The sequence below is a fragment of the Saccopteryx leptura genome, chromosome 8 (genome assembly GCF_036850995.1).
Source record: "Saccopteryx leptura isolate mSacLep1 chromosome 8, mSacLep1_pri_phased_curated, whole genome shotgun sequence".
In the NCBI taxonomy this organism is placed as follows: domain Eukaryota; kingdom Metazoa; phylum Chordata; class Mammalia; order Chiroptera; family Emballonuridae; genus Saccopteryx; species Saccopteryx leptura.
The window spans coordinates 8,752,249-8,776,615 of NC_089510.1; the positions used below are offsets into that span (position 1 = coordinate 8,752,249).

The 24,367-nt window shown below is 50.4% G+C and overlaps 1 protein-coding gene across 1 annotated transcript in view; it reads left to right on the top strand.

The window, feature by feature from the left end:
• MINDY4B (MINDY family member 4B) overlaps positions 1 to 24,116 on the top strand; it is a 40,243-nt gene extending 16,127 nt beyond the window's left edge. Inside the window, exons 7-13 of the mRNA XM_066346902.1 lie at positions 1,513 to 1,678; positions 2,461 to 2,526; positions 6,903 to 6,973; positions 8,960 to 9,032; positions 9,960 to 10,121; positions 21,263 to 21,443; positions 23,974 to 24,116. Of these exons, the coding sequence (XP_066202999.1) occupies positions 1,513 to 1,678; positions 2,461 to 2,526; positions 6,903 to 6,973; positions 8,960 to 9,032; positions 9,960 to 10,121; positions 21,263 to 21,443; positions 23,974 to 24,116 (862 nt within the window). The remainder of the gene's footprint in view (positions 1 to 1,512; positions 1,679 to 2,460; positions 2,527 to 6,902; positions 6,974 to 8,959; positions 9,033 to 9,959; positions 10,122 to 21,262; positions 21,444 to 23,973) is intronic.
• The last annotated feature ends 251 nt before the right edge of the window (positions 24,117 to 24,367 follow it).

Consider the following 24,367-nt stretch of genomic DNA (forward strand, 5'->3'; position numbering starts at 1 on the left):
CCCGGCAAGTGGCAAACATGAACTGCATGGTAGCCAGCAACTGCCCCCATAGCCCAGCTCCATGAAGCCTTCCGGAACCTTCCTCGTCACCGCTCTCTCCCTTCTCTCCTCTCATCACGCCTCCTTCTATTCTCACCTGCTTCCTACTCGGGTTTGGGCGGACTAGGCTCCTTGTTACTCTGTTCTATATCGCCACAGGACTAAGTGGGCTCTGACTACAGCCGAGATCCTCAACCAAACTCTGTCTTCTGTTTCTTCATCAGGACAACAGTCACCCATGTAAAACTCGGAGGAAACAGGCCGAGTACAGGTCTACCACCTAAAGATGGGCTCCCATTTCCTGGGAGGTTTGACAGCCTCAGGGTCATTGCTCACTGGAGTGTAATGGCTAAGAGTAGGGGCCAGGAGCCAGACCGCCTGCATTCAGATTGCTGCTCTACACCTTTAAAGACGATTGAGCAGGCCTGACCAGGCGGTGGCGCAGTGGATAGAGCACTGACCTGGGACACTGAGAACCCAGGTTCAAAACCCCGAGGTCTCTGGCTTGAGAGAGGGCTCATCTCACTTGAGTGTGGGGTCGCTGCTTGAGCATGGGATCATAGATGTGACCCCACAGTCACTGGCTTGAACCCAAGGTCACTGGCTTGAACAAGGGGCACTGGCTCAGCTGGAGCCCTGGTCATGGCACGTATGAGAAGCAATCAATGAACAACTAAAGTAACACAACTACGAGCTGATGCTTCTCATCTCTCTCCCTTTCTGTCTGTCTGTCTGTCTCTCTCTTTCTCAGAAAAGAAGAAAAGAAAAAAAAGATGAATGACAAGGGGCAAATGATTCGACCCCTTTGTCTGCCTTTCCTCCTATAAAACGGGAGTAGGGATAGAACGCACCTCACAGGTTGCTGTGAGGATTACATGAAGCCGTGTGTGGAGTGTGGGAACCATGCCGGGCACTTGAGTGCCGGCAGGGGGGGGTGTAAGCTCTGGGTCAGTGAGGGCAGTCTGCAGGTGGCCCCGGGACGTACAGGACGTGATCAGGCTGAGAGGACAGGCGTGGCAGGCCCAGGGTGCCTGAGCAAAGGCGCGGAGGTAGAATGTGGGAAGTATGTTCAGGGGGCTGATCCAGCTGCTGGGGCGGAGGTTTGCACACTGGGAATCAGGGAGATGAAACTGGAAGAGCTGCTCTTGGAAAGGGCAGTGTTGCTGGTTAAAGAGCTGAGATCAGTCCTGGCTGGCGTTCCGGAAAGAGGACAGGTGTGGGACTCGACGGGGTGATAGCACCCAGGGTGGGACCGGCCGAGATCACCAAGGGAAACAGCCCGCCACTGTGGGTGCCAGTCCAGTGACAGCAGGGAGGACAGGACTTCTGGAGCGTTCTCACAATGTAGGCTGGTGAAGGAGCCAAATGGACCGAGCCTGTAGTCAGAAGGGATCGCAGAAGCAGAGGCCCCGGCCCTCGGCTGGGGGACTGGCCATCCCAAGGTCTCCCCCCCGCCACACCCCTGCGTTGCAGTTTATGTGCGATCAGCAAGCAGGAGCAGGAGCGAGCCCTGGCTGACGCGCTCGCTGGTCTCCTGTGGGCAGCAGGAGAGGCTCACAAGGCCACCATCTGTCTTGTCACTGAGGACACTTCCATCGCCTCGAGTCCTGACTACGCTGGGGACAACTTCACTGAACGGGTGAGTGCAACCCCCACCGTCTGGCCAGGGAAAGGGCCGACGGAGCCTGACTGAGAACCAGACCCTCCCTGGAGGTGCAGCTGGAGCCTACAACGCCCGGTAAGGGTCCGATGTGGCCAGGGTCACCGTCCCAAGAGGCAAGGGCCAATGGTTGCAAGTGATGCCAGCAGCAAAAGTAAAGAATCCTGCTATGGATTCCTCCTTCCAGAATTCACCACAATCAAGAATAGCCCATACCAGCCTGACCAGGCGGTGGCGCAGTGGATAGAGCATCGGACTGGGATGTGGAGGACCCAGGTTCGAGACCTCGAGGTTGCCAGCTTGAGCGTGGGCTCATCTGGTTTGAGCAAGGCTCACCAGCTTGAGCTCAAGGTCGCTGGCTCGAGCAAGGGGTTACTCAGTCTGCTGTAGCCACCCCCCATGTCAAGGCACATATAAGAAATCAATCAACAAACAACTAATGAAGAATTGATGTTTCTCATCTCTCTCCCTTCCTGTCTGTCTGTCCCTATCTGTCCCTCTCTCTGACTCTCTCTGTCTCTGCCACACAAAAAAATAAACAAAAAGAGAACTGAGGGGTGTAGAAGTCAGACCAGTGGCCATCCAGTGTTACCAGGTATGTTTTACATGACCTTGTGTAAGACGATACGCCAGTTTCCAGCAATGTGATTTCTCAATGAAACAAAAAAAAATCTCCCTCGAGGTATTAACAGTGAGTCGACATCTCAGAGCTGTAACGTTCATCTCCCTTTTCATTTCTATCTTTTATGCCCGATTTATAGCTCCGGCTATTTGAAGTGTTAGAGAGAGAAGCCACTGAGAAATTCATCTATGATCATTTACAATGTGTAAGTGTTTAAGTATGGAGGTAATTCTTTTATGTTGAACTGATCTTACAGGAGTCATTTTTCTTCTTTTACAAAGGGTATTTTTAATGATGCTTGTTAAGAGAACCAGGTCATCTTGAGGGCGAAGGAAGGCCGGAAGGAGAGAAAGGAAGCCGTCTGCCCCGCCCAGTAACCTAGAAAGAGGCAGATTGCGCACAGGCCCCTCAAAAATGCTTCTTTCTCCTTGGCTAATCAAACCCAGAAAATAGCACTATAGAGGGCATATACCAAGATTTCTTTATTTTAAATTTTTATTGATTGATTGATTTGAGGGGGGGGGGGGGAGAAGAGGGAGAGAGAGAAGGAACGGGAGAGAGAAACATTGCTTTGCTCTCTTACTTATTTATGCCTTCAGTGGTTGATTCCTGCATTGTCCTGACCTGGGGGATCAAACCTGCAACCTTGTTGTATCAGGTTGACGCTCTAACCAACTGAGCTACCCAGCCAGGGCAGTCAAGATTTCTTTTGGGGGAAGAATGAATGTTAAAGCAGGCTTGCCTCATCCAACGAATGAAACACCAAAATGGTAGATAACTAAGGCTCCCGTCTAAATTGTCGAAATGAGCACTCACATCGACTCTTAAGGAAATCACTTCCGGTCTAAAAAAGGCGGACCAGTGTCCCCTCTTCTGTCAGCACCTTCCCCACAGTGCCCTCCCCTGGGTGATTCTGCCCCACCCCCTGGGTGGCAAGGGGACAAAGTGAAAGACAACCATGGTTGAAAATGGAAGGTTTTTGTTTTTGTTTTTTCAAAGATTCCTCCACAGAGAAAGAAATGAAAGTTGATTTTTTTTGAAGACCAGGGGCCCCACAGTGTGAAAGCAGAGGTCCGTGGGCAGGGTCGCCATGAAGCCACACAGCTTCAGATTGGACCGAAAGGGCAGCCGGAACCCATGAAACTCACTGCGCCGTTCCTTCCGGAGGCCGCAGAAGCAGAAAGCTTGGGCGTGGATCCTCAGCCCCACTCACCGTCTAAGACCTTGATTCCACTGGTCCCCTGGGGCCGACCCCTCCCACTGTCTGTGTGCCAGGCAGAAGAATGGTCCACCCAACGAGGTCCACACCCCAGCCCCTGGAACCCGTGAGTGTTAAATGACACGGCCAAGGGGGGCCAAGGTGGCTGATCAGCTGACCTGAACATAGGGAGGGTGTCCTGGATGACCCCGCTGGGCCCAGGGTCATCACAGGGTCCTTACACATGGAGGAGAAAGAAAGGCCAAAGAGAGGGGAGGAGAGGTGTAATGTGAGAGGGGTGCTGCCACTGTTGCCAGCGGCCGCCGTGAGGACAGAAGATCACGGACCGGGAATGTGGGCGGGGCCTCTGACCGCTGGAAAGGGGAGAAGTGGTGTAATGTGAGAGGGGTGCTGCCACTGTTGCCAGCGGCCCGCGGTGAGGACAGAAGATCACGGACCGGGAATGTGGGCGGGGCCACTGACCGCTGGAAAGGGGAGGAAACAGTCTCCCCTCACGCCTACAGAAGGACCACCAGCCCCGCTAACATCAGATCCTAGCCCCGTAAGCCCCATTTCAGACTTCTGACCACCAGACCTGTAGATAATAAGGCTGTATTGTTTACGCCGCTAAATTTCTGCTCCTTTGTGATAGCAACGAGATACAAAATGCATCGAACTCCCATGATAGATTTTAAATAGCTGACATGAAATGTTAAGCTGGCAGCCTGCTTAGAGGCTTTTCCTTGTGGGCAGGAGAGGTCTAATGGGGTTACACAGAGAGAAAGAGGGGAGCCATGTCAGAAATAAATGGCCCTTCCAGCTGCAAGAGGCAAGCCCTTTCTTCCCTGTCTTCCATCTCTGCAACTCAGACCTAGGAGAGTCTGAGCCAATCGGAAGGACCCCCCACCTCTGCAAGGGGTTCCCTGGAGCTGAGAAGCAGAGGGTCAGAGCTGAAGCTACACATAGGCTATCCCCTCCAAGGCTAAGAGTGGAGTTGCAATAAGTCGTGAAGGCCCTAAGCGGGAGCAGACGGCACAGCACAGCACCGGTGGGCGTGGCACCGGGCTGCCCACGGCCAGAGCCACGCAGGGGCGCGGTCAGCACCGTTTCCCTAGCTAGCCAGGCGGAGCTTGATGCAGACGTATGCTGAAGATCACTCCCTGACCAGGGGCTGCTCCTGTGATCCACCCCATTCAGACCTTTACCAAACCCCGGGCACTATCAAAATGCACCCGTTCTACGTCCCACCTTAAAGCACAGAGCTGAAGCTAGCGGTCGGAGGGCTACCTGTGAGCAGCAGACCGACTGTTATAGGTTGAATTGCATCCCCCACCACCACCACCAAAAAATAGAAGATATGTTTAAGTCCTAAGTCCCAGTACCCGTGAGTGTGCTCTGATTTGGAAATAGGGTCTTTGCCGATGCTAGCCAGTTAGGATAAGATCATGCTGGATTTGGGTGGGCTCTAATCCAATGACTGGTGTTTTTATAAGAAGAAGGAAATCTGGGCACAGACCCGGACATGCAGGGAGAACTCTGTGATAATGGGCGTAGAGAATGGAGTGACGCATCTCCCCAACAAGGGGCTCCAGGGATGGTCAGCAGCCACCAGAACGTCAGGGAAGGGGGCGTGGCCCCGCTCTCACACCTTGATTTAGGGCATCTGGCCTCCAGAACCATGACAGAATAAATCTGTCTATAAATAAATATTGTCATAAGTCACTCAAATGTCTGGAGATTGGTTATCATAGTCGTCAGAAAGGAATACACCTGTATCTGCTGACATTAACCCCATAGGGTTATATTTTTAAAAATATGAGTCAGTAATAGTCAAAAACAATTAGGAAATTCCACAACAAAACCTAGAGCCTGACCTGTGGGGGCACAGCAGGTAAAGCGTTGACCTGGAACGCTGAGGTCGCCAGTTCGAAACCCTGGGCTTGCCTGGTCAAGGCACATATGGGAGTTGATGCTCCTCCTCCCCCCTCTAAAATGAATAATAAAAAAATAAAATTTAAAAACCTAAATTTTAATTCTCCCTCCCCCCAAAAAAAAGTAATTTCAGAAAGTCTGGCTGCACTGGACGTATAACTTGGCCCATCCTCAATTAGCCAACAAGTCCATTCGACAAATTGGGATAGACGTTACCAGACAGGTGGAAAGGACTTTGCAGACGTGATTAAGTTTCAGATTTTGAGATGCGGGATGGCCCTGCTTATCCTGGTGGGCTCGATTAATCATAGGGTTTTATAAGGAAAACGAGATGGCAGGAGAGTCAGAGAAAGAGGCGTGACCCGGCGCAGAGACAGAAGAGGCCATGGCATGTGGGGTCACAAGCCACGGAACAGGACGGCTCCCAGAAACTGGAAAAGGGAACGGAAATCGAGTCTCCCAGAAAGCCTGCAGATGGGACACAGGCTTGCTGGGCATTTGAACTGAGTCCAGTGATGATCCGTGATGGTTTAAGGCCCCAAGTGCGTGCTCATCTGCTGCGGCTGCGATTGGGAGCTCCCATGCCAACGCTGTCCATGGCCCCAGCCCCGCCAGCCCCCTGCCAGCTGGCAGCACACCCGTGCGGGTCCTCTATGGCTCCCAGGCACCGGAACTTGTCGGGCACTGGTTCCTATGGCACAGAAGTGCGTTCTCCTGTTGGGTCACAGAGAGCAAAGGGGACAAATGCCTCTCTATAGGGAAAAGCACGGGCCTTAGCCAATGCCTGAGAGCCCTGAATGCCGGCCGGTCAATACAGACTTGACCCAGGAGGCTGAGGGCCCCTGTGCAGAAGGCTCTGTGGGGACACGCAGCCTGACCAGGAAAGAGACAGAGAGCTGCCTCGCGGAAGAAGTGGGACCGTGGACCTAGCGCGTGCTGAGCGCCAAGGTAGGTCACTTCGCTTTCGCCACAAACCCTGGGGAAGAGGCATTTTTATCTGCAGTTGCAGGTGAGGAGGTTGAAACTCAAAGACTTGGGTAACTAGGAGTTCGTTCATAGGGAAACTGGTTCTGAACCGAGGTCTGCATAAACCCGAGCTAGTTCTACAAAGCCCGTCCGCTCCCCCCTGAGGTTAATGGGGCAACCAGGAGGGGTGCCCTCCGGAGAATGGAAAGACACGCTGAATCTCGCCCCGCTGTGCAGAGAACACAGAAGTGCTGGGAAGAAAGAGAGGTTGAAAACCAAGAGAGTGAGGGAGCCCTTGGCGGGCAGGACGCCAGGGGAAGGCACCTGAGAGTGCAGACGGACCCGGGACGCAGGGACAGCTCCGGCGGTCCTTCGAGCAGCTCAGAAAGAACACTCTCTGGCTGCCAGCCCTTGAACTCGTGGCTGCAGGTACACGTCGCTGCCCTGCTTGTTGGAAACGTGCTTTTCTTTTGTTTTCCCAACAGTTCAGTGGAGAAGGAAGCCGTGGTGTCATCCTGTTTCTCTACAGCCTGATCTTCTCTAGAACATTTGAAAGGTAAGTTCTACACATACTTTCTGACCAGGTGGTGCTGCAGTGGATAGAGCATCAGCTTGGGACAGTGAGGTCCCAGGTTGAAACCCCAAGGTCGCGGGCACGAGCGCGGGCTCATCTGGCTTGAGTGCAGGGTCACTGCCTTGAGTGTGGGATCATAGACATGAACCCCAAGGTCGCTGGCTTGAGCAAGGGGTCACTAGCTTGGCTGGAGCCCCCTGGTCAAGGCACATATGAGAAAGCAGTCAACAAACAACTCAAGTGCTGCAAATATGAGTTGATGCTTCTCATCTCTCTCCCTTCCTGTCTTTCTCTGTCTCACTAAAAGTAAACATTTTACAAATGTTTGCACTGTTTCTTCCTATAGCTCTGGGGGTCACATAAACCATGTAGTCTGTCGTTGGAAAATATTTTCATGCCCTATTGGAAACATGAGTGCAATATTTTTCTAGTGGTCACTCTTCTGTTGGTATGTCGTTTTCTGTTGTCAGTTGGCCACAAGGATGGGTAAGTAGACATCGTCAGGAGAGTCTGAATCTGCTGTTCTGGTTCAGCAGTTGTAAATGTTGGCAGATGACAGAGCTTATTTGTATATTTTCATATAAAACATTTTATTATTCCTATGCACAATAAAATAGATTCAGAAGTACTTATTTTGCCTGTATGATATGCAAAGCTCTGTTCTTGACACTGTGGAAAATAGCTACAAATAAACGAAGCTAGGCCCCTGACCTGGGGCAGGTTCTAGTCTCAGAAAGACAAGAGGGACACAGAGCGACTGGGCAAGTCCCCGCCGGTGCCTGATGTGCCGGACGAGGTGTAAAGACAGTGAATCTAGTGGGCTCCCCAGGAGGAAGGGCCCCTGGGAGAGGGGCAGGGAGCCCCCAGAAGGGAAGAACTCCCGGCCCTGGAGCAGCGTTCCCGGAACTTGTCCTCTGTAGTTTTGTCATCGCCGCCATATTGTTGTGGTCCGTGTTATCATTTCCTTAAATTTTCTTTACATCAACACAACATTTAAATATCAACTTCTTCAGAAATGTCAATAGCCTTTAAATCATGTATTTGTGTCCCTGACTGGGTGGCTCAGTGGATGAAGCATTTTCCTGGTGCACCAAGGTCGTGGGTCCCATCCCTGGTCAGGGCACATATGAGAAGCAATCAATGAGTGCACGAGTTGATGCTATTCTCTCTCACTTCCTTCTTTTCTCTCTCTCTCTCTTAATCAAAGGGGAAGATTGTTTAATCATATATTTGCTGTGCTAAAGAAAATATATATTGAACACATCACTATAAAAAAAAGTTTAAATGCTCACATCTATCCTATCCAAAATCATGCCATACTTTGAGAAGCTCTGCCTTGAATTATCCCTGATCTAGCCAAGGCAGCCGCCATACCTGACCCAAGTCTTCAGGCCTTATTCGCAGAAGAACTTGACCTCTAGTCAAGAAGTTGTGAATGGATTTTTTCACGAACACATACAGCTCTCAGACCTGCACTTAGCACCTCCCTCTGGATGACAGCAGGTGTCACCTTCCCCCTTGACTTGAACACTGTCCCGGGTAGAAACCCAACCCCTGGTCCCTGATGAAACAGTAGAGGCTGCCCTCTATAGCCGAGAAATGGACTTAAACCCCAAGCTGGCGTTGTCCATTGGAACTGTCTGTTCCGTTCTGCCAGCACTGTCTGGAGTGGTCATGTGTCACCACCCTAAGCCAAGTGTCCCTTGTCTCAGAGCGGCACCAGAGCACACACACAGGGACCCAAACATGTGAGGTCTGTGGCTCCTCCCTTCCCCTTCACCACTGTCACTGGCTGCTCCCACCTGCACCCACAGCTTCTCCTGTGCGGCCCCAGGCCCAGCAGCTCTTCCTGTGGGAGGTGGGACCAGGCGAGGTACACAGGAGGGACAGTGAACAGCTGAGCCCAAGTGACTGCTGCTTTGTGTCAGCCTCCCTGACCAAATGCTGATGGCCTTTCCCGTTCTGCAGGCTTCAGAAGGACCTCGATGTCTCCACCATCCACCTGTTACAGCCACATGCTGGAGGCTTCCTATGCAGCCAGGTAGGTTGGAAGACTTGGGCTTCCTGTGGTAGAATCTGAATTAGGCTTTTTTTTTTTCCCCACTGAAAGTGCATAGCGATCAAGTTATCGTTGAAAAACTATATATGATGCTACCCTGAGTTTATCATCAGATTCTATCTTCCAACTTCCATTACAGTCCTTTCTCATTTATCTCTGAGAGCCCTACATCCCTGAGGTTCTAGGAACATTAGAAGATATCTTGCCAAGACCCACCAGGAATCCCTGGTAACTGAAGGAAAAGTACAATAAAAACATCACAGTGTCATGCTTCTTAAATCTTAACTATGGAAACCAAAGTTTAAGAGAAAAGTAAAAGGGAGGGTGAGCAGTAGGATCCAACTGGGCACATGGGAAGATAAGGGGTATGGCTCAAGAAAAAAGTCAACAAACTTGTTTCAACCCCACCAAATGTTCATGGCATATATTTTTCCAGGTTTACATACCGGGATTTCATTATTTTCAGTGAAAATGGTCATTTAAAAATTATTATTTAAAGAAAAAAAAGGCCCTGGCTGGTTGGCTCAGTGGTAGAGAGTTCATCCTGGCGTGTGAATGTCCTGGGTTCAATTCACGGTCAGGGAACACAGGAGAAGTGACCATCTGTTTCTCCACCCAGATCCCCCCTCTTTTTCTCTTCTCCTCCCACAGCCATGGCTCCATTAGTTCTAGCAAGTTGGCCCTGGGTGCTGAGGATGGCCTCAGGCACTAAAAATAGCTAGGTTGTGGAGCAACCAGCAGTGGCCACTAGGTGGGCAGAGCATTGAAAGATAGGGAGCTTGCTGGGTGGATTCAGGTGGGGGTGCATGTGGAAGTTTGTATGTCTCTCCTCTTCTCACTTAAAAAAAAAAAAAAAATTGAGTCTTTATATCATCACTACCTAAAATATTTGTAAAATATGTCATCTAGGCAGTTGTGAACATGATTTTAACTGGAAGAGCAAGTCCAAATGTTTTCAATGACTATCAAAATGGAAAGTCTCAAGAAATACTACACAGCGTCCTGACCCGCAGTGACATCGGCTATTTGCAGTGGGGTAAGCGCGCCTCCGAGGGTGAGAGTCTTTCACAGGTGAGTGTGTCCCGGTTCTCAACTGCACAGGCGTGTGAATATGGTGACATCTGTTAAGTCTCTATACTAACGCAGTTACTCCTTTCCTGCATACCTTCCACCTACCACACATGCGTCTGAAACTTTCAGGTCTAAACAGAAGTATCCAACTTGCTTCATATTATTCTATTTTATGTATATAGAGGTATACAAATAATACAAGTAAAATGAAAGGCATTTTTTAAAAAACAAACCGGAAATACACAGATAAAAGGAAAGTCCCCTCGCGAACACACGCAGCTGCCCGCCCCCTCTCAGAAATCAGTGCGCGGTGGGTAGCGGATGGATACCCTACCCATACTTTATTTATGCAAACAAATGCACACGTTCTATCTACCGCTCAGAGCCTGAAAAACACCACGGGGGGAGGGGGGGAGGAGAGGGGTCCACCTGTTCTTTTTGTTTTTGTTTTTGTTTTTTCGATTACAGTTGCCATTCACTATCATTTCATAGTCGTGTGGGGCGCACAGCACAGGGGGAGGCACCCGCTTGTGAAAGTCCTGTCTCAGCTTCCCAGCTCGGGGACCATGGCCTCCCACACCCAGTCCGCAGACGGTGCCGCTGGAGAGCACAGGGGATAATGAAGTGAGATGAGACACCACAAAAGCAAAGAGGAGAGAGAGCAAATAGACCCACCCCCAAACCACAAGTCAAAGATGCTTTTGTGCTATTTTCGCAAAAAAACAAAAACAAAAACGTTTCATCCTGAAACCCAGGGAAGACAAGGTGGAGTCTGTGAAAAGCAACTAAGTCTCTGGAGTGTTCCTGAAAGGAGCTGGGATGTAATCCGATGTGACAAGGACAAACACCCCCGGGGCCTCGCCATGCCCAGCCTCTCCTAACCATCAGCACAGCGAGGCCCCTGCGCCCAGCCTGCCCTCCGCTCTCCCTGTGCGTCTCACAATCCCCTTCCTGTGGGCGGGCTTCACACGACACTGCCCTTGTACACCTACAGCGGCATCCATCTGTCCTCCTCCTGGTCGCTCCAGCTACGCGTCACGTCGTATGAAATCAGCCTCTCACAAGACACCCACACCACCATGCGTCCGGCGACATCACGCCAGTGGTGTGCAGCTACCGCACAATTAGTAGTATACTCTGTGTACGGACGTGTTTGGAAAGTTTGCTTGTTATTCCTCAAGTTTGAAATCTAGGTCCATCATAGAAAAACATGAGAATGACAGCTAAGATAAAAGTAAAAAAAGATGAACCCAATCTCATTACTCGGGTCAGGTAAAATGCTTCCTTCTCTTTTTCTAATATAATGTTCTCCAGTCTTTGCTTCTAAAACCCGCTTTTCTCATTTAACACAAATATCTTTGTATGTCACTGAATACACGTCCTTCACCACAGTGAAAGGGTGCAGAGCTCCATCCACTGTATGCATGGGAAGGTCTGTATTTGAACATGCCCCGCACAGGGAATGTGCCCTTGTTGTTATGATAAAGTTCCTAATCACTTGCTCCAGATATTTCGGAATTCATCTTACAACCTGTTATACATATAATGACTAGGAAAACCAAGCCAGAGTAGGGGAGTTTTAGACTTCACTTTACATCCTTTCCTTCTCTTGCAACTACACAAGGTCCCTTGATGTCCACGGTCATGCACTCGGTGTCTATCAGAGCCCAGCGGCATGCCGAGACGCAGTTTGGAGAAAAATGGCAGGATGCGCAGAGCAGGCAAGCTTCAAGGCGTGGCAGCACAAAACCCACAGTAGGAATTTTAGTGCTCTAATATTACCACGTTCTTATACTGTACTATTGCGCTATATTCTCACTATAAACTGCAAACATTTAAAACAGTGTTGCTCACAGTTCAGTCATTTGGGTAGGTAACTCGTAAGCTTTGCCACAGCGCCACCCCACCTCTGCAATTATCTGCTTATTAGTTTTCTTTAAATCAACTCGCTTTAAAAACGCAAATCTAACCTTTTCTGCAGCAGTAATACAAGCCACGGACTTGAAATGCTATTGTTTCCCCCCAATACATATTTCAATAAATAAACATGTTTTATTTTAAAAGCTCCCCCGTGTGCCACTGGCTTCAGGCCGCAGGCCCCCGGTGGTCACCTGCACCAACCACCCTCTGGAAACCTGGTGTGGAAGCAAGGACATTCCTGCAGCACGCTGACACAGCCCTGGCCCAGACACCCGGAGACTTGGCTGGAGGCCCCGCCCTGCCGTTCACGGGGCTGTGATGTGGGCCAGTCACTGACTCTCACTGAGCCTGCTTCCTCACCTATAGACTCGTGTCCTAACGCCTGTCCTGCAGCCACAGGTCTGACTTGAGGAACAAACAGAGTCATGAGTGCTGAAGCTTGTTGGAAAGCCAAGAGGACTGATAGACATGCAAGACTTCAGTGGCCGACGAGGAAGAAGAAGAGTACACAGCTTTACCCAGTCGTGTTCATTCCGCCTCTGCGAACTGTCAGGCTCGATGTCCAGTACAACAGTGAGTCATGCACGGGCCCACACACACACACACACACACACGCCAAGTGTGATTGGAAGGCTGCAGGCAAGAAATGGTACAGCCACTGGGGAAGGCCACTGGGCAGCCTCTCACAAAACTAAACGCTTTCTTAACACACAAGCCAGCAGTTCCCCTCCTTGGTATTTACCCAGAGGAAGTGAAAATGTTATAGCCACACAAAAACCTGCACACGGATGTTTATAGCAGCTTTATTCCAATTTGCCAAAACTTGGAAGCAATCAAGTTGTCCTTGTAGGTGATGGGATAAATAAACTGTAGAGTATCAGTGGAATGTTATTTCTTCACTGGATTATAACTGACAGTATTTCAATGGAGGATTATTCAGTGCTATCAAGAAGTGAGCCTTCAAGCTGTGAAAACACGTGACGGAAACGTAAATGCATGTTAGTGAGTGGAAGAAGCCCATCCGGAAAGGCCCGGGACTCCCAGAGGGGCTGCGCCATTCCGCATTCCCACCGGCCACGGGTGAGAGTTCCCGCTGCTCCACATCCTCCCCGGCATTTGTATTGTTGGTGTTCTGACCGCTGGGCATTCTGGTAGGTGCGCGTTAGTATCTCACTGTTGTCTGAATTGGCATTTCCCCCATGATCTAGGATGTGGACCATGTTTGTATATGCTTATGTGCATCGATGTGTCTCCTTGAATCAGGTGTCTTTTAAAGTCTGGTCGCCTTGGAGAGCTTTTCCAGCTATCAATGTCCACATCGTACCCAGAACAGCGTCCGCTTCCTGTGTGGTCACCCAGGGCCCCGGACGAGAAGGCCCGGGCACTTGGTTTAGTGCTTTGCTCTCACTATCTTTAAATTCTTAATACATTTTGAGCAAGCCCCCCCCCCCAACATTTTTATTTTGGACTGGGCCCCACACATTGTTTGGCCAGGCCTACCCGATAACTGTTTTACTTGGTCTGGGGAAAACCCTGACATCAGAATTTTTTAAAGCCTACGGGAGATTCTAACACGCCGTCCAGGTCAGAAAGGGCTGGTCTTGAGTTGGGCTGCCCCGTCTCAGCGCAGCTGACAATGTAGACCGGATCATTCTTGGTGAGGAGGGGGCTTTCTGTGCACTGGGGGGTGTTTGGCGGCATGCCTGGCCACTGCCCACTGGACACCAGCAGCACCCCCGACACCACAGTGTGACAACCAAAAATGTCTCCAGACACTGCCAAATGTCCCCTGGGAGACACAACCACTGCTCTAAAGGAAGGGAGGAGAGGGAGTCTCGTTACGTTTAGATCATTAAATCTATGGTGAGGAAAACTGGAAATCTAGCTATTTCAACTGACAGTACAAGAATGAGTATCTTCTTTTAATCAGCATCAGAAAGGTTGACAGCTTTCTGTTTCCTTTGCACATTTACAAGGCTCTGGGGACAAGTTTCAGACCGTATCTTAGATTACAATTAAACAGGTGTTTGCTAAACAGCTAGTAAGTTGCTCTGAGAGAAGGGACTGTGTTGAAGAATACGCCACTGGGGGGGGGGGAGGGGGCGAGGGATGGAGGGAGGAAGGAAGGGAGAGAGAGAAAGATAGGAAGGGAGGGAGGGAGAGAAAGAGGGAAGGAGGGAAGGAGGGAAAGGAGGAGGGAGGGAGAGGAAGAAAGAGAGAAAGAAGGAAGGAGAGAAAGAGGGAAGGAGGGAAGGAAGGAGGGAGGGAGAGAAGGAGGGAAGGAGGGAGGGAAGGAGGGAGGAAGGGAGAGGAAGAAAGAGAGAAAGAAGGAAGGAGAGAAAGAGGGAAGGAGGGAAGGAAGGAGGGAGGGAGAGGAAGAAAGAGAGAAAGGGAGGGAGGGAGGGAGGGAGAGAAAGAGGGAAGGAGGGAAAGGAAGAGGGAGGGAGAGAAGGAGGGAAAGAGGTAAGGAGGGAGGGAGGGAGGAAGGGAGAGGGAGAAACAGGGAGGGAGGGAAAGAAGGAGGGAGGTAAAGAAGGGAGGGAGAGAAGGAGGGAAGGAGGGAGGTAAAGAAGGGAGGGAGAGAAGGAGGGAAGGAGGGAGGGAGAGAAGGAGGGAGGGAAGGAGGGAAGGAGGGAAGGAGGGAAAGGAAGGAAAGGAGGGAAAGGAGGAGGGAGGGAGAGAAGGAGGGAAGGAGGGAGGGAAGGAGGGAGGAAGGGAGAGGAAGAAAGAGAAAGAGAGAAAGAGGGAGGGAGGGAGGGAGAGAAAGAGGGAGGGAAAGGAAGAGGGAGGGAGAGAAGGAGGGAAAGAGGTAAGGAGGGAGGGAGGGAGGGAGGGAGGGAGAGGAAGAAACAGGGAGGGAGGGAAAGAAGGAGGAAGGTAAAGGAGGGAGGGAATGAAGGAGGGAGGGAGGAGGGAGAGGGGAGACTCAAGAGTCAAGAATCTATCGGCATCCAGTACAACCGTTTCCTCTGGATCACACTTCCCTCTACCCAAGTCGGCTCAGACCAATAGGACCATTAAATCATGCTCTAACAAAAATTACCTGCCAGTCTTCAAATAGTCTCCAAAAACAAAGTAGATGTTCGCCAGTGCCTTAACATCAGTGAAGAGGCTGAGTGGAAGGGGAAACTGAGCGCTTCCTGCAGGACGAGGGCGCGTGGGCTAGGCCGCACGCCGCGTCACCACGCGTGCCCACTCCTGTCAGGGAGGGTCCAGGACACGGAAACGCTCGCGGTCAGCTCCGCAATTCGCACCGAAATCAAATCTACACCGCTCCCATCTTACTGACGTGACTTGTCATCCTTCCTTTGTGGCCTCAGCGCTCTGTCCCCAGGGAGACTCCTGGGAATCCTGGCCTCGGTGAAAGTCGCCTGAAATGGAACACTGACGGTTTGAACCCCCAGGATGTTTATGAAGTTGTCTCTGTTACGCTCTTGAAGTCTGGTGTCAGAACAAACGTATTAAAGAGCAAATACAGGCTGGCAGCTGGTTCTCTTACTTGAACTGCTGAGATCTGTGAATATGTTAGACACGTACATTATACATATAAAGTTTATTTTATCCGAAAGCGCTTTTTTATTCTTTCTCTATCAGCTCATTATTTTAGGATAAAAGTCATACATCACTCATCCACGTTATCAATATAATTATCTATGCACTAATTTTATATGTATGATAATTTTATATTTTTTCACCACCCTTGAAAGTGGTAATTACAGAAAATAGTACAGCAGGTCCTCGAATAACGTTGTTTCATTCAATGGTGTTCAGTCACAGCATTGATGAGACGTCACCGAAATGTAACTCCTGTTTATATCCACTAGTCTGTGCTAAAGTTGGTTTCAGTATCTGCTGTCGTGCTTCAAGCCTCAGAACCTCTCAACAGCACTGAGTGAGGACTTCCCGTGTGTACAAAGCCTTTTTATTCACTGTTATGCTCACACCCCCTGAATGTGCAGGTCCTGTATGCTGGCCTCTCTCTGAGCCCCTTACAATGATACTTTATTTCATTTAATCCTCCCTTCTTCTCAAAGTTATAACCAGTGTTCATTATGTCTACTGTCTGTGGTCTGGTCATTCATTTAGGGATGAGAAACTCAAAACTAAGAAAGGTATAGGAACCTGCCCAAGGCCACCAGCTAGGTAAGTGTCAGAGCCAGGGCGGTGACCCCAGATCTAAGATACAAAGTCCACACACATTCCACTCACTGTGCCATGCTGCCCATCATGGTCACCTTTATTTGTTTTCTGATGAAGTGGTCAATACAAAATGCCCACTTTTGGAAGTACAGTCTAAATAAGTGCTTTTATAATCTATCATATCTACCTTTTATAATCTATCATATCTACCTATAGCTCTACCTATGGATGTAGACTTGTGTTACACAATCGACAACGTTACAGGTGCATCGAGGCTGTACTGTAACCTCGTGGCAGTGGTGGCTTCATGGGGAGGCTTTAGGACAGATGTGGGCATGCTCAACGAGCTAGAACTTCATCCGTTGACTTCCGGGCTAAAGCACTCGTCAGTGTGCGCTGGTTGTGAACGGCAGGAGCTTGGGCCGCACACTGTCTGCAGTGCCTAGCCCCTGCACCTGCTGGTCTGGCAGACCGCGCCTATCAGCCGTGTGCGAGGGGGACGCACGGACCCGAAGACCCCTCTGACTGCAGCATACCGGGAGTCTAATGTTTCACAATGTGGTGTCGCAGACAGAAACACCTGGCAGAGCGGAACGCAGCTCAGGAAAGAACCAGACGTGGGTTCTGAACAGTGCCCCCAGCACGCCTGGACCGACGCCCCCTTTCTGCTCTGAGGCAGGGTGACCCCATACGAGGCACCGTGACCGTGCCCACGGGGTGTGTGAGCGCAGGACGGGCGCCCAGGGGCTCCCGCTCAGGATGGGTGCCGGAAACGGAGAGGTGAAATGTAGGCACCGATAACGAAAACCTCGCAGAAGAAAGGTTTCCGAGTTCACCGGACAACCCGCGTGCCGCCTGACCGATTCCGCGGGGGTGAAACCCACCCGCGACGCTGCGTCTGTCTCCCCGGAGCGAGCCTCTCCTTTCTCTGTGACAAAACTGCCGAGGCTGCAGAAACACACGTGTTTCGGTCCCCCTGTCACTGCCCAGCGGGTGAGATTTAAAAAAATAACAGGAGGCGGGAGTTCGCGTTCAATGACATGGCAAGCCGCCCAGAGCCCGCCAGACTGGCCGGGCCCGCGGAACACAGCCGGCCCCCCACCAGAGGAAGCGCCCTGCCGAGGCCTCCCGGCCCGTTTCTGCTGGAAAGACCCCGTTTCCGCGCGAGGCTGCAACACCTCAGCGAGAACAGAACGCAGATTGAGTCTCACACCATCTGGAGCGCCTGGGGAGGCTCGCATTGTCTCTGCACCTGCCGCCGAGAGGAGAACCCAGCTCTGACTGTCAGAAGGGACGAAAGCCATCTTAGGTCTGCTGGAACGGCTCCCCCAGCAGCCCTGGCACAGCACACACCGTCCCCGGGGGTCCCCCTGTCCCTGGTCACAGTGTCCCTCAGAAGAGCCTGATGGGGAGATCCAACCATAGAAGTCCCAAGGGGAGCTGCCCCCGTGCCCTCGGCCCGCCTCGCTGGGGAACATCCCGCAAACAGGGCGACACGCCTACGACGTGCTCACAGGAGCGACATCAGTGCCATGTCCCGGTTGGCAGAGAGGAGAGAGCCCGGCCGCTATCAGTTACACACGTGAACAAACAGTCCCCGGGAATCAGCAAAGAAAGCACGAGGTTGTTAACCCGTTCTGTTCAGACCACCAGTCTTGGGCCTTGGGACTAACAGTATCAAGTCCTTATGCAAAGGCACATTCTAAGTGCCACTGTTCTAGAAGGCATGGGGGGGGGGGGTAACATGCACTCAGTTCTTGCCCCCTAGGGTTAGCATTGGTCCACCCTTTTTCCTGTCCTTATAATTTGACATGGGCTTAAACGATCCACGTTATGAAAGGCTCGGTTGCTACGTGCAATGCTGAGCCTACCAGGCTTATTACACACAATGAGCGAACTTAAGAAGAGAGGTATTTTATTTATAGTACCACTGGATCACAATTTAATTTCCTTTTTACCATGGCAACATGAGGCAGCACGCACAAATCCTGCATCGGCGGAATCTCACCAGTAAAACATATTTAGAATCCTGCTTGGTGGGGGGTTGGGGGTGGCCAGGGGGGAGCTGGTAAACTATCTAAAAGCAATACAAATTCTTGACTGGAAATCCCAGACAGATTAGGTACTCTGCCGAGAAAAGAAGGGGCTGGGCCGTGGGCCCGGACTCCGCCGGAGGTGGAGGGTGCGGTGGACGGTGCTTGGCTGTGTTTTTTAGGACTCGCTCTACGCCAGCTGTGTTCTCGGCTCTAATCATGACGCTCGCCTCTTAGAGTTAACGCCCGAAGTACCATCACAGTCACGCATAATATTTCCCTCCCCCCAGAATCTCCCAAGGCGAGCGAGGCTCTCCCCTGCTCAGTGGGGCGTCCCTGTGTGGTCACTCCAGGGGGCGGAGATTGTTGTGTTTATGACTATACACTTGACCCTTGAACGACATGCGTTTGAACTCCACGGTCCACTTACGCGTGGATTATTTTTCAATGAATACTTGTACTGTTTTCGCTCCGCAGCTGGGAGTCTGTGGGTACTGAGAGCCAACTGTATGCCTTGACCTGCACTGTTTTACGAAAGTGACTTCTTAGCATTAGCAAATTCTGGTGTCCATGGGGCTCCTGGAACGAATCCCCTGCTGATACTAAGAGGGACAGCTTAAGTTCTGGGTGACTCAAAAGTTGTGCGCAGATTTTCAACTGCCCACGGGGTCAGCTCTACCAACCCCCCCTCCCGCATTGTTCAAGAGTCAACTGTCCTTCATTTCCCTCCTACTCTAATAAAATCTTGAATAGTGTTGAGTCCGGGAGAGAAAACAGTGGCCTTGTTACATAAAGGCACCCTAGTGTGGCGGGAGCACCTTGCGGAGTATGTTATCTGAGTGCCAGTTGGACTTTGCCTACGTTACAAAGATCCTGTGAAGCAGTATCACGTGTCTGTATTCTGTTACATCAACCAGTCATACTTTACAGCAGTGGTCCCCAACCCCCCGAGCCGTGGACCAGTACCAGTCCGTGGGCCACTGGGTACCGGTCCGCAGAGAAAGAATAAATAACTTACATTATTTCCATTTTATTTATATTTAAGTCTGAACGATGTTTTATTTTTTAAAAATGACCAGATTCCCTCTGTTACATCCGTCTAAGACTCACTCTTGACGCTTGACTCGGTCACGTGATATATTTATCCGTCCCACCCTAAAGGCCAGTCCGTGAAAATATTTTCTGACATTAAACCGGTCCGTGGCCCAAACAAGGTTGGGGACCACTGCTTTACAGGAACACGTGCTGGTTTCAAATCAGCCAGACTACCCACCGGAAGTTCAAAAGAGGAGCGGCATCGTAGTATGAACAGCCCTAAGTCATTCCTCCAAGTTTTCCAACCCTTAAAAATTCCACGTCCTGCAGATCATGTTTTGATTGCACGTACCGTTCATATAGAAGGTGCCATGCAAGAAGGCCTAAGAAGAAAATGCTTGTGTTATGACTAATGAATGCTATGATGTTGTTTGGAACGTGGGGGGTGGATTCTGGGAGGTAAACATGTGCGGCAGCTTTCGTGACGCATCCTCAGGGTGTCGTTTCCAAAGCAGCCAGGGGGCGGCTTGCCTCCGTGTGAGATGGGAGGTGCCCACGTTCCATGCCCCCCAGAGGGGCCACCTGGAGTTTGAGTAGATGAGTAAACCCTGCACCCGCTCTGAGCAGGTCCAGATTGCGGTACTGGGCTTGCACCCCTTTCAAACCGTAAACCAAAACTGAGGTCGTTCCTTTCAAATACAGTAACAGAGTTTTGCAGTGGTAGTGACAAGTGAACAGCGTAAAGACAAAAAGGCATTTCTGACTCAGTGCCTCGCCCACAGTGAAGAGTGGAAAGAAAAATGAGGAGATTTGAAAAGAGCTATTGAGAAATCAAGCCATCCAAGTTATTAGCCTTTAATGCTTGGGTTTACGAAACACGCAACACTGTTTCAAAGTTGGATGCTGCCTAAGACAGAATTTGTTCCTGAGCGCACAGTACAACCCTGAGGACTGAGAAGAAGAGACAGAATTCTCCCGTTCTGGGAAGACGTGCCAGGGCTCAGGGTCCCGTTGCTCTCCCTGGTGTCAGGGGATGTTACGGCTTTTCCACGGAGCTCCTGTTTGTCTAAGTAGGGGGAAAAACTGTGTTGAATGTTAATGAGTATTAATGGCAATCTTTAAAAAAAAAACCCAACTATGTGCTTTCCTGACTCTTTAAACAAAATGGCCGCTATTATTAATAGAAGTGTGCTACCATATCATGATACCCCGGGGGCTACTGAAGTGTGCAGGACATCTTCACCTCGGGGACCCCAGAATGGCGCTTCTGGGAATCTGATCCGCTAGGTAGGAGAATTCAAGGCCCAAGCCACAGTTGCCTGGGAAACAAACTAAGAAACAGATAACAACCTGGGTTTAGCAGTAAGCTCTACTATATTAGAGCTATTAATATTAAACTAGTACATTCAGCTCTAAATAAACTTTCACAATTGATCTGCATGTTCACATACAGATGTGTGTGTGTATTGTGAGTGTGAGTGTGTGTGTGTTCACTTCATATCCCAGCAGCTTCTTTCTACTGTGTGTTTAAAACCGTCTCTATTTCTGTCCTAAATAATCTTTCCCCCATAGTCTCAATGGCTAGTGTCGCTAGAAGTCCGGCCACGTGCTGGATGTACTCTGTCCTCTCCCCGGGAGAGAAGTCATGACTCCAGTCAGTAACAAAGACCAACCGAAGTTCTCCTACCCCGTCCCTCCATCCACACTGCAGTTCCGCTATCATGCGCTCTACTTCACTTCAAAACCATACAAAGGTGTCTCCCACCTCCTCCAGGACGCCACCTTCGGTTTAAATAAAACCGGCTCTGAGTAACACTGCAGCGCCACCACCCGGACACCCCATTCATCAGTGCAACCGTGCTCACCAGGCGGCGCGTGGGGTCTCCCTGCCCAGCCACGAGGGCACGTTTGGTCACAAGGGCGCGTTTGGTCACGAGGACATATGTAGCAAACACTGCCCCTAAGCCGGCCAGGTCTGCGCCCACTCACCCGCGTTTGCTCCTCCCCCTCCAGGTGGGCAGCAGGCTGAAGACGCCGAAGTTCCCGATTTGGCTGTGCGACATCCGTGGGCGGCACAGCGTCCTTTTCAGCACCAACAGGCAGCTGCTGTCCGACTGGAGAGCGGAGCGGCTGTTCGAGCTGCACCTGTACGCGGGGCAGCACTCGCGGGGCGGGCCGGCCCGGCTCACCGTGGGTGAGCAAGCAACACGGTCCACTCCACGCCTTCACAGCGGGGAGCCCTGCGGGCGGAGGCGGGGTTTCAGAGACGCAGCCACGGGTGGGCGGGTGGGCCCGTGGGCCCAGGCACTAAGAGCAGGGGGTTCGAGGAGCACGGAAGAGCAAATAACTAATAGGTTAGACAAAAACAAACAAAAGGTGGCAGGAAATTCCTTCCCGAGGAGCCTTCTCCAGGCTCTTTTATCTCTGAGCACGTGGCCTTTCATGCAGGAGGAACAGGAAAACTTAATGCATCGGGAGGAGGGGTTTCCAATTGGCCACCTCCAAAGGTCACATGACCATCCAGTGACACAAGTAACCCAACTGATGGTGCATTTCTGTTTAGATCAGGTCACAATGCCTTTATGAGGGCCTACTAGGTGCCAGGCATCGTGCTAAACACTAGGGAAGCAACTGAGGAAAGGCCAGTCAGCAAACATTAGGAGATTCTAGTCCAGGGGAGAAGCAGACAACCACACAGGTCATTTCATTCACTTCCAACTCTCTCTCTCTCTCTCTCTCTCTATATATATATATATATACACACACACACACACACACACACACATATATATATATACTGGAAAGTTCTGTCCGTTTTTGGAATAAAACAAAATACAAATTTTTCTTACCATCAATAAACTTTATTAAATAATATAATTGCCATTATTATTAATGTTTTCTTGCCAGCATGAGGGCAATTTGTATATCCCATTTTTGAAAAATGTTTTATCTTTTGATGCGAAAAATTGAACCAGTGCTTGTTTGATATCTTCTTCATTTTTGAATTTTTTGCCCTCAAAAAATTTTGTAAGGACAAAAACAAGTGATAGTTGGAGGGTGCTAAGTCCGGGGAATATGGTGGATGTGACAGACATGCTTCTGTAGCATTTCTCCCTTGTTGAAATTCGTAAAAATTACAGTGGCGTAAATGAACTTCATCAGTAGCCATGGGTACACTATGGCTTCACACATAAGACTAAAGTGAATCAACTTTGTTTTAATTTGCTACGTCAGTATGTATATATTAAGTGATAAAAATAGAGAGGCACACATGCACCAAATAAACATGTGCTTACGTGTCAAAACTTGTTGTGATAGAAACGGACAGAACTTTCTGGTAGACCATATATATATATATATATATTTTTTTTTTTTTTTGAGAGCAAGATGGTGGAGGAGCGGGAAGGGAGATAGATGAGAAGCATCAACTCATAGTTGCAGCACTTGTGTTGTTCACTGATGGCTTCTCATACGTGCCTTGACCAGGGGACTCAAGCAGAGCCAGTGATCCCTTGCTCAAGCCAGCCACCTTGGGCTCAATGGATGATCCCACACTCAAAGTGGCAACCCTGTGCTTCAGCTGGATGAGGCTGACTCCAGCAGGCAACCTCTGGGTTTCAAACCTGGGGCCTCAGCATGCCAGGTCGACACTCTATCCACTGCGTCACCATTGGTCAGGCTCAACCATATATTTTTTTAAAGCCATGAGGTAGAGAGACTAACGGTGAGATGGCATTAAACACTGACCCTGTGGACAAGGGAACACAGGCGATGAGCACGGGGAAGTCTGTGTCAGGTCACTGGGCCACCGAGGGAGTCTTGTGGATTTGATCTGACTCCCAATTAACATCATAGGCCTGTTCATTATTATGACTGACTCTGGAACAGGATCTTAGTGACTGATTTATGTGTGCAGCTCCTAATTCTTTTTCTTTAATATGAAAAATATACATTAGCCCATTTAATTTAAGAGGACATCGACAATGTGTCCCTTAAAAGGCGCTATCAGGGAAGCATCATTTTTTTATTAGTTCACGTGTGTCACAAGCATTTGGTCGTGGGCACTGTTGAAAGCTTGGTATTAAACATCCCATTAAATTCTCCCAAGGGTCATACCAGGGAGATACTGTATCTATTTTTACATAAAGAAAATGGAGGTGGCTAATAGTTACTAATTGAAGAAATGGGGCTCAGAGATATTCTGTAGCCTCTCAAACATTGTATGAAATAAATCTGGGCCTTGAACCCAGTACTAGACCACCTTCCCGGAATACCTGGCTCTTTACCCCAAAATGCAGATGTATCCATGGAAGCATCGAAATGTGAGAGCGCTCCCGTTTTCCTGTTTTTCCCAACCACATCCGGTGACCCACACCTGGCTCTGTGTGTTAGATCACGGCATTGCCACGTGCGTCACATTCACATGGCTCACCAATAGGCATGTTCCGAAACACACAGCCACCTGGCTTCTCTATGAAGCACACACACACACACACACACACACACACGAAGCATCCCCCCCCCACACACACACACACACACTGGCCAAGCCCAGCTCCCGCACGCACGCACGCACGCACGCACGCACGCACGCACGCACGCACGCACGCACGCACGCTGGCCGAGCCCAGCTCCCGCCTGCCCCGCCTGTTGGCCTCCCTGCCCAGCTTCCTCTGGGACGGCGCACGCTCGCTGGGGACTCAGTGCCGCCTCTTCCTCCGCAGACACTCACTCCCATCAGTGGGAGAGGGACCCGTGCGAGGATGGACACGGAGCACAAAGGCGGTTTTCCCCGGTGGAGATGGCGATCAGAACCAAGTGGAGAGAGGCCACCGTCAACTGGAATGGGACCGTTCCCTTTTCCTAAAGAGAGGGCCAGGATGCTCAACGAAGTGTCAGCACTGCAGGGACACAAAGATTAATGGTGGGGGGATCGTTTCACAGCCACATTGCCCCAGAAAAACTCCATTAGCATATATTTTCTTTCTGGTCTCCATGCAGCCTTCAGCAGCTGTTCTCAGCATTGCAATAGAAACATAGTTCCTCACAGGGGGGTCTGCAAAATGTGCCCTCTATACCCAGGTAGACTAGCTCTTTCATCTCTTTGAGAAGAGCACG